We start from the raw sequence: 12,527 nt of genomic DNA, 5'->3' as shown, positions 1-12,527 counted from the left end.
GCACCAGGAACTGCCGAGACTATGAGAGCACCTGCCACCCAAATGTACTTTCTGCTATTAGCCACTATCGTGCTGTTTTAGCCCTACCTTAATTCTCTATAGTTCTGGAGCTAAACACTTCATGCTCACAAATGGGAGCTACTTCTTACATGAGGATACGACTGTTGGTTAGCAACGATTATCTAGACAACCCCCTGTCATCACCCCCACAATTAAAATGATTGGGAAAACCAAGAGCCTATGTTGCAGTTTTAAGGATGCAGTTGCTATAAATAGCGAGCCGCATTTCTACCTAAACTGCCCAGTACTCTTTAAAAAAAAAGAAAAACAAAACCAAACCCCACCCCCAAACAAAAACCCCAAAAAACAACTTCATGCACTTGGGATGTTGGCATTATTCCACATTTTTGACATCTCTTCCTTAAAATGACAACCAGCACTGCTTACAGAGTCTCCTTAGCTTTTGAAAGGAAGGAAGGAAGGAAGGAAGGAAGGAAGGAAGGAAGAGAAAGAAAGTTCTCAAGCAGAAACAAGCTTATTAATTCACTTCAGGCTGGAGCAATCTAGGACGTCTAATGCTTAATGCTTTACTCATCACCAAAGATTTTACCACTTGCACAACAAGAAGGGGCAAAAGTAACAGTGCAGAAGACAGCAAGTCCTGAACATCCAGACTAAGAAAATGCAGCACTCCAAGAACAGTATGCATTCATCAAAATCGGCCTCTTTCCTAATCCATCAGGAAAATGCCCCTCACACCAGACTAGTTACAGCAACCGAGTCATACAGAAGTCAGAACCAATTCACCCGAAAAGCACGTCAAGCTAAAGGCTATGTGCGTGTCATTGGCTAGAAAAATAGTGAAGGTGACAAGTAAACTTTAATCATGATCCAAATGATACATTGACAGGCTACCTGCTGTAATCAATCTCCTGCTAAAGCCAAAACTGAAAGCCAAACGCAACAGCCAGCCAAGTAATTTTGAGTAACATAGTCTTACACATGACATAACATTTGAAGCTGTGAATGAGTTCAGACTTAAAGGGTGGTAAAGAGTTTGCCTTGGTAAAATACTTGCTTCATAGAAAGGTTGTAAGACAGACAACTAAGTTTAGCCAGAGAAAAGGAGCTTCTTTGGATATTCAGTAGATGACGACTGGATTGCAAACCTCTGCACTGCTGCACAAGTCATGGTATGTGGCTCTGTGAGGACCCATAACTGACTGACCTGCATGAAATACAGGAGGAGCTGCACACAAGAACCAAAGCTGCACAAGGTGAATAAAGAGGTAGAAGAAGAATTTACATTGTTTGAAGTCGTCATCAACATACCTATTCAAGTTTCTGATGCGGCTCATTTTTTAAGGCATCGTACTTGTTTAGAAATTCTCATTTCCATCTGAGCATCCTGCATAAGTATTATAATAAAAATAAATATTCATCATCATCAGTTCAGTGGGTATTACTTTCAGGAACATCACAACCTTTACTGAGAGGTAGTGCAGAAATGGATCATCTCTGGAAGTCTGCAGAGGCTTCAAAGATACAAACAGAATTTGCCTGCTCAGTCAATACCACTGAGTAAAAAGTCTCTGACTTTGGTGTACTACTTTGTAGCATAGATGATGTAATACAGTATACTTTTTTTTGGTCTAAATCATGGTCAGTGCTAGTTGTGGAGCCCTACCTGAACTGGTGGGCCCTGGGAGCATTCTTCATACCTGAAATGCTAATTCTGTTGACTGCAATTCCAGGGAGAAATTGCAGATGGTTTCCCCATTGTAAAAAGCAAAATCCTAACACTGAAAACAGTAGATCACGGACCAAATTTAATTACTTTGGCAGTTCATTAAATAAGTGTTTCCTTACCTTTACAATGAAGTCAGAAATGGCTACTGTGAACAATCGCCTGTGCTGATCTTCTCCTTGTGTGCTGGGCAGGTTAACCATGGAGGTACTTACCAGGAAGCACGTAATTCTGAATTCTTGTTGAGAAGGCAACTTGAATAATAACTTCTTGCTCCTTGATGCTACATCTATCACCCTTATTTTCAAAGCAAAACCTGGTCTGACACTTGCAGTGATGAGCAGGGATGGAAGCATGGGTTCTGCCAACCCTCTTGTCCTTCAGGAGCAAAGGAATGCCTCTAGACTTGGTGCAGGCTTAAGGCATTCTCTAAGTGACATAGAGTTTCGATGAACATAGTGGTGGCATCTGAATTAAAGGCTGAGTATGAGACTCTTCAGAGCCTGTAGTCTAGTAACCTGCTTTTGCTGGATTTCCCCAGCAATATTGCTCCATCAGGAAAAGCAGAACCATAAACACCCTTCTATGTCAGGGGGGAGATGGGAGGCGGAAGGGCACGAGTTGAGCAATCACATGCTGTGAAATACTAAGTTATGAATCATCAGAATCAACTGAACGTTGGCATAAACAGCTAACAGGGAAAACATTACAGCAGCCGGAACTAACACTGAGACACGGGGGTTTTTAAATGTAGGTGGTCTCCACTGATCTGTGCAGGGTGACTTGGTCTTTTTGAAAACTATATCCAGCTCCATTCATTTCAACAGGGTTTTAAAATTGATTACAAGAAGGTGGGAATATCTGAAGTGAATTCAGAACCATGAGAGTTAACTCCTTGAATACTTATTATTCACTAATTCATGTTACTGCCTGAAGTTCAGCATCTTCAGCAGTGTGCTCACACCTTCACAACCAGCAGCTGCCCAAAGTCTGCTTTGTTTAACAGGATGCCTCCTCGCCCTCTCCCACCCCTCATCCATCCTATGCTCCGACAAGGAAGATCATTCTTTTTGCGTAGGTGCCAAAGGGTATACATTGCATGTGGGTACAACGACAGCTGTGCGTCTGACCAATTCTATCTTCTGCAGTAGAAGTGCAGTAGAGGGAAGAAGTCCACACTCCTCATGCATAAGTAAATCCAATTTGTTCACACAAACACTTCTGTCTTGTCTGAACAAGAAAACAGATCATCTACTTTGGTTTTCACAGCACCATCTCAATCAACATTAACCCTACTAGGATAAGTCAACTAGCTTGACTTGGGGAAGGGTCTTCTGGCTTAACCAATCATAAATGATTTATTTCCCATAATGAGATCACTAGATCCCATCCTCAGCCCTGTGAGGAACCAAGCTGGGGACAGAACTGGAATTAACTAATATTTTACTTGATGTATTTTAATGTCTTCTTTACTGACTACCATCTCCCAGATTCTCATCTACACTGTTCATGGAAAATCAGACCCACAGCCTTCCCCACTTTACTCCTTTACTTTCTGCAAACTTGTAATTACAAGTTTGTCGTGGTTTCAGGAACAACATTTCTGAGAGGAGTACACAAGTAACTATTTGCTAGCAAAGATACTTATTTTTTCTTCAATCTCTGAAGTGTGATTTTTACTTTGCAAAATCAGACCTTGATGATATAACTGTAATACTGCTTCACACACAAGTTTCTCTTGGGAGCATCTCTCCAGATGAGGACAGACAAGACACAACACTCCAGGACAAGCGAACATGAGTTAACTTGGCTCCCCAAAGCAGGGACTCTATTGAACAAGATACACTGCCACACTGTTAAAACAGTATTTTTCTTTTCATGTATTCATGAAATTACTTAAAGTTGTGAAAGCTTTTCAAAGACCTATATGGCAATCCTCTGTCCCACCAGCATTGGGGTTAAAAAACCAAAACCAAAACAAGCACACCTTTTCCTGTCACTGACTCATGTTGAAGCAGTAAGCAAACTGTTGAGGTTTAGGACCATGATTTGGAAGCTTCTACTGGTCTTTTGCCTTTTGCAGTGTTTCAAGTAATGCTTTCTCCACTATGGCTGCTTTCAAAAGCTTTCAATTTAGGGCATTCAAGGAAAAAAAATTTCTAAGCCATATTTTTCTACCTTCCAACCAGTTAAGATTCCTGTGCAGTTGCATGTGCACGCACATGAAAATCACTGCCCAAAATCTAGTCAAATATCCATATGAAGAACTAAAACACCCTGTTCTCCTTCATAACCTCTGGGGTTTTTTCTTTTGCCTAACATACCATGCATTTCCAAGCAATCACGCATGGCTTAGCAGAGATGATGTTACACCACACATTGGTTCGTAAAGCAGTCCTGGTCTGGGATTCTTTGAAATGGAACCATCAGCAAGTCATCTCATATTTATAGTTGGTAACATTTGTTTGATGAGTGTTTCATTTTAACTAATTTTGACAGAAAAATCCTCCAAAGAAGCCTTCTGTGAAATGTCAGTCACAAAAATCAGGTGGGGAGGGAGGATGCAGTGCCTCGCAGGTCTTTAAACCAAAACGGATTCAATATTGGTACGCACAATTGAAGGGGGTATAAGCAGTTAAGAGCTAAAGGGCAATCTCATTTTTACAACATTGCACAAACCCGTATTGAGGTTTTTCCTGAATTTATCACAAATAAATTACATTACAGACATCAGTCTCTCCATGTTATACACTGCACAAACCTAAATGTCAATGACTACCAAACACAGATCAGTTTAGAAGGGTTGGTTTTGTTGCTGTTGTTGATTTTTTTTTTAATGCTAGCATCTAAAGGAAAAAACAAAAAACCTTTTTAAACAAAATCATGAGTACATTGACTTTTACCTTCTCCCCCCTTATACAGTGTCAATTTGTCAGAGGCTGATCACTAAAAGATTCAGCAAGCAGAGTCAGAAGCTGGGCTTCACTCAAAATGGAATAAGAACAAAAAGTAAAGAGGCTGCTTTGCCTCATGAATATCTATTTGCCAATTCTTACCACGAGTGTCAGAGTCTTATTGCACCATTTCTGCTTACCACCAGTAAGGAATACATTCAAACTCAAAACACCACTAGGCACAGCTGAGAAAAAACACTATTAACAAAATTCATGGTCATTTAAGAGGTCTGTTTATTGGCTGCAGGGTCCAACGCTTTCTTCACTGCTGCCATATGCAAAGTCAACTCCATTTGTGGTGCACAAAGGTTCTCCTTGCTCTTTGTTCAAAGGGCTCAGTACAGTGCCAGTATGATTTTCAACCCATCACCTTTTAATCAACACGGATGATCAATGAGGCAAAAAAACCCCAAACCATGCAACATGTGTTAGTCTGATAAAATTAGGCTGAGAATATTTATATATTTACACAGAGAACGTTCAACATTGTAACCTGCTGGCAGCCTTGAATTATCTTGACCAAGCATCCAAACAGCTACATTCTGGTGTAAAATACTGTTTCGTTTAAGGTTTGGTGTAAAAGCTACTTATTTTACAATGCCTCTAACTGGATTCTACTGCACCTATTTTTGACACAGAATTTCTACGCACCAAAGCCACACACTTTTAGTCATACCTCACAAAAAAAGATAAGGCATTCGCAGGTACCTGACTGCTGTGATCACATGAAATCCATTTTCCAGAGCTTTCAGCCACAACCTTTGGAGACAATGAGAGTCTTTCAAACACAAAGGGCGAGTCCGTAGGAGACAGCCAGTTCTTCCAAGAACTATATACTTGTAATTTCTTGATGCTACTGCATGCAACACAGATAGAATTTAAGACTACTTTATTCACTTCCTAAATAAAAATTTGTTCTTAAACCCCACTGGATAACACCAGGGCTTAGGCACTTCTGATTGTATCTGTCTTTAATAAGGGGAAGCTTTAGACTACAAAATACAGGACAAGCATTCATCTGGAAAGGGAAAAATTAATGACTGCCAAGAAGCAGGTCAACAGTTGAGAAGCGTAGAGTATTTATGTGGACTCCACATCCCGAGTGGAAGAAATCTGTCTGCAGAGCCAAGAAGTTCACTGCTTAAATTAAAATTTGGTGTAAGAATATACTTCAGGAAAGCCATTTTACTGTGAAAAGTCACCTGTGCAAACAATTCTCTTTTCTGGAAAGCACACCATGCCCAGAACTGGAAAAGTGAGTAACAGCAATCCAGAGCCCAACATGCTCAAGCCTTGTAAGCAATGAAGACCAGGAGAATAAAAAGAGAAGGAACATCAACCCACACAAACTGGATTAACCAAGACAGCTGAAAGATTTGCGGCATTTCTGAAAATGGTTTCTTCTTTTACAAGGAGACTTAGAACCCACCCTGTGCTGGCTGGCAATAAGAGAACATGATTTCACACACGCAGTGGTCTCTAAGGCAGAGTAATAATCTGTTAATACAAAATAATTGATTTAATAGCTTTCTTTAAAAAAAACAACAGCTTTTTACTTGTTAAATTGATAGCAGTGAAAAACCTGTTAAGGGTGAAAAGATTTACATCCTTGCATTTGATGTCTATCAATATACATCATCTATGGATAGTTTAAGTGGTAAGCCTCGATCTCCAGAGGGAGCGAACGGGCAGAAGAATGGAATAAATTAACTGAGTAATGAGGTATTGGTGGGATTCTGTAAATAAAGCTCTTCTGCAAAGCTTTCCAAATTTGTTAAACATTCTGCTTTCTCAAGCGTCAACATAACTAATGAAAACTACTGTGCTCCAACAGTTAAGCCATTGACAGCCATACAGCCGTTACAGCATGCAGAACATGCCAGTTCATTCCTCAGCAGTTGCTTAAGTGGCCAACAGAGGCTCAAAAATGGTTTACTGCTTAGGAGCTACAGAATTAAAAACGCCTCTAAATTAAAAGGGTGAGAGGTACCTATTAACATTTCCTATTCTTTTTTTGGTACAGTGCAATAGCATGCTAAGGGCCCACTTGTGCCATCTTGGCCCAAGCAGAACTCTGATGATCTTCCCTGTCAATCTGTCTATACAAGGACAATAAATTACGGTTTTAAGGGTTTGCTTAAAAGCAAAGCAAAACGTAGAACTTGTTTTCCCCACTTGATAAGAGAAAGTGGGAACCAGGGGCTATACATAAGAAGTCCAAGTCAGTTGGTTAGAGAAGGAATAACTGAGACTCTGGCACATCTACATGTTTCCAATAAAGCACTACAGACATTCAGTAGACTTTTTGACCTCTGTTTTTTATGGATGTCCATCTGGGCATACTTGTAGCCCTTTTCTGCTAGAAAAGGTGAGTCTTCAATGTACCTACAGCATATCCACTAGCAGGATACAATAAATCAATTGACTTTTTTTAGGATATTTACATTGCAGCCCTTCAAAAACTAGACATCAGAATCCACCCACATACATGTAACAAAGCAGAGGATACCTTCTGCATAAAATAGATGTGGGATCTGAACTGTACTTTCTGTAACGTTGCCTTTATAGTAATGTACTAGTTTAGAATCATTCTTCATTTGCTCTGAAATCTTACAAGGCAAGATTTGCTCAGTCTTTCAGATCACGTGAAGTTAAGCTACCTACACGTAATACTCAATACCAAGAAAGTATTACAAATTACTGTCAAATGAGCAGTATTTAGGCACCTACCATTCAGGTTCCAATCTGGATATATTTCCTTTTCACATGTGTTATTCCTCTTGCTGTTTGACTGGAAGGTATCAATTGTCACTAGTAGTACAAACATTAACCCTCTCTCCCTTCCCTCCCCTATGAATATGTAAAGGAAAACCAAGCACTGATTTGTCCAGCCCAGCAGTATGAAAGTGCAGAATAAGGAGCATCTTGAGAGGCTTCAGAGAAGGTCCAGTCTTCTAGATGAAGAGCGGGTTAATTCTCAGCATGGGCATAGGGACAATACTTGTACTGACTGCCATTAGGCACATGACCTAGGGTAAGCACCTAGGCTGCCTAGCAAGTTCCTTGAGAGGGCACTTCAGCTGCTGATTTAGGACTCCACCTCTCCCCCCAGCTCCAGCAGCAAGCCCAGGCACCCAAGTTACATGCCTCAGGTTAGACTGTGTGAATACCCTCACACACACAGGCACAACTGCACACTCCCACGAAGCAAAGTTCAAAGGCTGCAACATGATGAACTTTTTGAAAAAAACAAACTTTTTTCCAATGCTGTTGCAACACACTTGAAGCAAACTAAACTGGTCAGCCATCCCTGTCATGCACTCATGCTGCCGGTGTTAGAAATGCCATCACTCTGCACTAAAGTGACTGTCTCCAGGCCTAGCCTCAAATCAAAAAAGACCTCCTTACCATGCTGGACTCACCATGTTGGGCTGAATGATAAAGTTAGTCTACCTTTATGCTGAAGTGGAGCTATTCCCTTGGAACCTATCCTGAGGAAAAAGAGCAGAAAGTCCTATCTGAGAGGTTAAGTGATCAGATGCTATTGAGAGAATAACAACAAAGCACTTTGGGAAAGGCTGGGTATGAGGGAGACAAAGGTCCAGGCTCAGAGCACAAGCCATTTTGTAACTGTTGCAACTGTGTTAAGTTTAGGTGCTCAGAGACTGAAAAGTGACAAAAATGGCATCTTTGCTCTCCCTCTGTGCGGGTATTGGAGTCTCGCGTGCTCCAAGCGACATGCTACCCCATCCTCTGCTGTACCAGTTATGCAACTGTAAATAAACTGAAGTACTGAATGACTCCCATACCAAAACAGAGAACCAGACTGCAGTAGTCTCAGTATTCAATCATTTAGCTTTCAAATGTCAAGGACAGCAGAGAGAAAGCTGCTATTTTGAGAAAGCTGCATTTTACCTGTAAACATAAGGCTTTTTCCTGAGAGCTCCTGAGACGCAATTTTCAGATCTTCCACTATGCTATTTTTAGTCATTTTTCAGAGCAGAATTACATTTTAACCTTTTATCTTTCAAGAGAAGTCTTGATGCTTCAGCACGTAACAGTACAGCGAAACACCACCAGGAGATGAAGAATCCGAAGAATCCGGACAAGCTGCCCAAACATTAATCAGCTCTCATGCCCTCCCTGGCTACAAACTCTATGGCAGAGATGACTCCATGTGCTCTGAAGTCCATTGCATGCAGGAGGATGTCGGTTATTGGGAAGGTTTTTAGATTTTGGAGTCCAATTACGGCCTCCTATTTTCCCACTTTATACTCAAACTTGTATCGACTCGGCTAACAGAGAGAGATAAGCAGCATTAGTATTGGATATGAACCTCAGCTTTACCATAGCAGCACATTTTAGCCTTCTTTTCACCAGCTCATTTTCTCAGCCAGTTCTTGAGGATGAAAATGTTGCTGTTCTTTGGTAAATACGGCAATCTGTCAGCAGAGTTCACCTGTCCTAACACTGACACATGAACAAATGGGAACATTTTCAGCCTCTTTTAAGCTCTGAGCTGACCTGCTGCACATACCAAAATAGTGATGTATCTTTGTAGCATCTTCTTCCTTTTCCTCCCTGGGTAGGAAGTTATTGTCTCATACCTACATTCCCTACGTGCACACACACACACACACGCTCACACACACATTAAACCAAATGGACAAGGAGAGTGTATGGGCAAGAGTCTACGGAATGATGTTCATTAGTACATCATTATGAAATTCTCAGGTTGTTTCTGTCAAAGAATATAAAGTTTAACACATTCTGTACATATTGTTGGTTTCTTAGTTATAAAGTAAACACAGTAACAAACTGTCCGTAAAGCGTTGACTCGTTTTAAACACAGCCCCTTCTCGTTTTATCTTGCTGAAAGTCCTCTTCCAGTCAGAAACACTGAAGCGATGTACTGCAAGTGTGCATACGGTGTATGACAGCAGAGGAAGGAAGAAAGAGGCACTTTTGATCGGCTGGTATTCTTGGACTTCCCTTTTTCCTGCGGAGGTTATGTTCCTGACACTAGATGGTAGTGTTAGCACAGAAAACCGCTGTGGTGAGGCACTTGGCGACAAGGCTCCAAGGCAGTGCCCGCTCTCTGCTATGTCATCAGAATTGGTTTCTGCCGCACTTCCAGGATATCTGGGCAAGGAAGAGAAACAGATACGGCAAACTTAGGAGGCTCCTGAAAGTAGCCACAGTACCAGAAAGCACGAAGCACCAGAGATGCAATTGTGGGCTGCAGCACAGTCCCCTTGTTATGCTTGTAAAAGAATTTAAAACACAGTTATGTCACTTTGCCTATTAAAGTCCAATTTAATTCCTCCCCATCTGCATCCTAGTTGACAGGTAGTAAGCTGAAAATATATCCCATCATACAGAGAAGACAGCTGATCTACTAAGTATCATTTACAGTGGGATGAAGCAACATGTGTCAGGCAAAGAAAGTGGCATAATCTTCTAGAGAAACAAGTGGAAGTGGCATTACAGGAGATGCCAAGGGTCTTCTCCTTCTTGAACTGAGAAATGCATCATCCCTAAGACCCTTAAAGAGACTTCTGGCTCTGAAGATGTGGGCACAAGCCATTCAACCATTTCATCCATTCTAGAGACCGAAGCCTATATTTCTGCACTCAAAAGCCTGCCACAAAAACACTCCTTTTGTTGGCTCCTCAGCTCCGTATTGTCCAAATGTGACAGAATATGAACCTGTAAAATATCTGTCATAATCATGGGCATCTTTTCAAATGCAGACAGTAAAACCAGCATGCTGGCATGGCAGTACGTAGAAATATCTGGAAACTGGGCTGCTATGTCCTTTTCAAGGCTACACAGAGAACAAAGAACATGGGAAAAGGGAGTTATACACTTAATTAAGAGGCTGATTACACAGCTCCACAAAGAGGATGACATAAGTAAAAATTGATCCACTGCTCCAGAGGGCTTAAGCCACACTCGTAAAGACTGAAACACAGGGGAGTGAGTCCAATGAAGGGCCACAAAGATGATTAAGGGATTGGAGGATCTGACACAGAAGGAGAGGCTGAGGGAACTGGGATTATCTAGCATGGAGAGAAGGCTCAGAGTGAAGGAAGTCTTATCAATATGTATAAACTCCAGACATTTAAAGATGTACTTTGATCACTATCACTGGGATACTGATTTCTTAGTACAGGCTTCCTAAACTACCCAAGGGAGATGAGTATCTTTCCCACTTCACCCTGCCCCACATGTAATGCTCCCGCTTGCTGGAAAGCTGCCACTGGCACAACTGCAATTATTACAAGAAGGCGCTGGAAATGGGCTCCACCCGGTGTGCCAAGATAGAGCAAACAGAGGCAGTGAAAAACTGCAGATTAAAATTCTGCCTCACAGCCCAGACATTTCACGTCCTATTTCTGTGCATCTCAACATATACACCGACACCTGCAACCGTAGGTTAAACAAATTAAATCTCAGAAAGGATGTTCAAGCTCAAAGCAAATATTTGAGCATAGAGGAATTTATGCCACCCACTTGAGCAAGTACTAAATGCCAGCAAGAACAATACATCTTCTGAGAACTCAAAATGCCTGTGGTGAGAGTGAGCTTGATAACTCCATCTAACTAGCTGTACGATTATCAACACAATTGTCGCAAAGAGTAATTATGTATTTTGCTGAAACATTCTTCAAAATCCACCCTTAATTACAGAGGATCGATTTTTACTGGAATCTGTAATTTCTTCTAAATTGAAACCAATCCCTACATACAGTGAAAGGGCAAATGGAGAAACTCCTTTTTGCTAAGCGTAAGTTCCACTTCTACCTTATCAGCTACAATTTTCTTCTCTATAGAGTAAGAGCCAGATGACTTTGCAACAGGCTCTGAAATCTTAGTCTGCAAATGAGGACAAGACAGCAGCTATTACTATTACACTAGCATAATACAACCAATGACATTAATAGCCATATTATCTCATCTCTTCTAGCATCAGATTAACCTGTTTAACAACAGATTTCCTAACTCCTTTCCTCTTAGCTACCTTTCAAGAACAGTCTGGAAGTAACCACTGTGTAATCGATTGGTTTTGTTTTCAAGTGTGTTCCCTTTTTAGACCCAGACAAGAAAAAGCAAGCACTGATCAAAAGCCCACAATCCAGACAAACATATTCAGAAGTCATCCCATCTGCTGGATGGGAAGAGAAGGAAAAAGATTAAGTTCTTGGAGGAAGTAACAGTTATAAGGATATTCCAGGGTTAGAGACCGGACTTTATATTGCTCTAGGATCCTAACTTTTATTCTGGTCTAGATTTTGGAGCTGAGCAATAGTTTTCCATAAGATACTGCTGTGCAGCTGGATCAAACTTTCTGTCTGCCCACGATGGTCAATGAGAAGGCATTTCAGGGCTTCACTTAGGAAGAATGAAGAGAGTGGATAGCAAACACAAGTCATGTCTATATGAAAGAAACTGCCACTGCATTTAGACAGAGGAGAGAGCCCTTAACCACTACCACTTTCTCAGTTTTCAGACTTATCTCAAGAGTCACATAGGCACCCTCATACTGCAAGCTGTATCCCTGAGAGGCTAGCAGGCTTGATGATGGACAGAGTTCAAACTGACCAGTTGTTTTCTCTAGTCCACCTGTATTTGTAGGCAGACAAGAGTTATCTGGATGAAACTTCTGTACTGCCTGCAGATTGTGAAACCCAACTTATTGTGCTATCCTAGTCCAGCTGAACAAATGCAGAGCTGACCGTCATCAATGTAGTAACTGGCACAGCTAGACCAACAACACAGTGGACTCTGATTATTTATGGTGGACCACACAATCATTATGTCTA

At 41.2% G+C, this 12,527-nt stretch overlaps 1 protein-coding gene across 1 annotated transcript in view; it reads right to left on the bottom strand.

Annotated features, from left to right (window-relative positions):
- Positions 1 to 9,528: 9,528 nt before the first annotated feature.
- Positions 9,529 to 12,527, bottom strand: part of KIAA0930 (KIAA0930 ortholog) — a 35,448-nt gene continuing 32,449 nt past the window's right edge. Inside the window, exon 9 of the mRNA XM_010072358.1 lies at positions 9,529 to 9,843. Coding sequence (XP_010070660.1) covers positions 9,803 to 9,843 — 41 coding nt within the window. The 3' untranslated portion in view covers positions 9,529 to 9,802. The remainder of the gene's footprint in view (positions 9,844 to 12,527) is intronic.

Source organism: Pterocles gutturalis, unplaced genomic scaffold, assembly GCF_000699245.1.
Source record: "Pterocles gutturalis isolate BGI_N339 unplaced genomic scaffold, ASM69924v1 scaffold5802, whole genome shotgun sequence".
NCBI classification, from domain to species: Eukaryota; Metazoa; Chordata; class Aves; order Pterocliformes; family Pteroclidae; genus Pterocles; species Pterocles gutturalis.
Note: the sequence above shows the minus strand (reverse complement) of the source record. Positions and strands in the feature narration are given on the sequence as shown.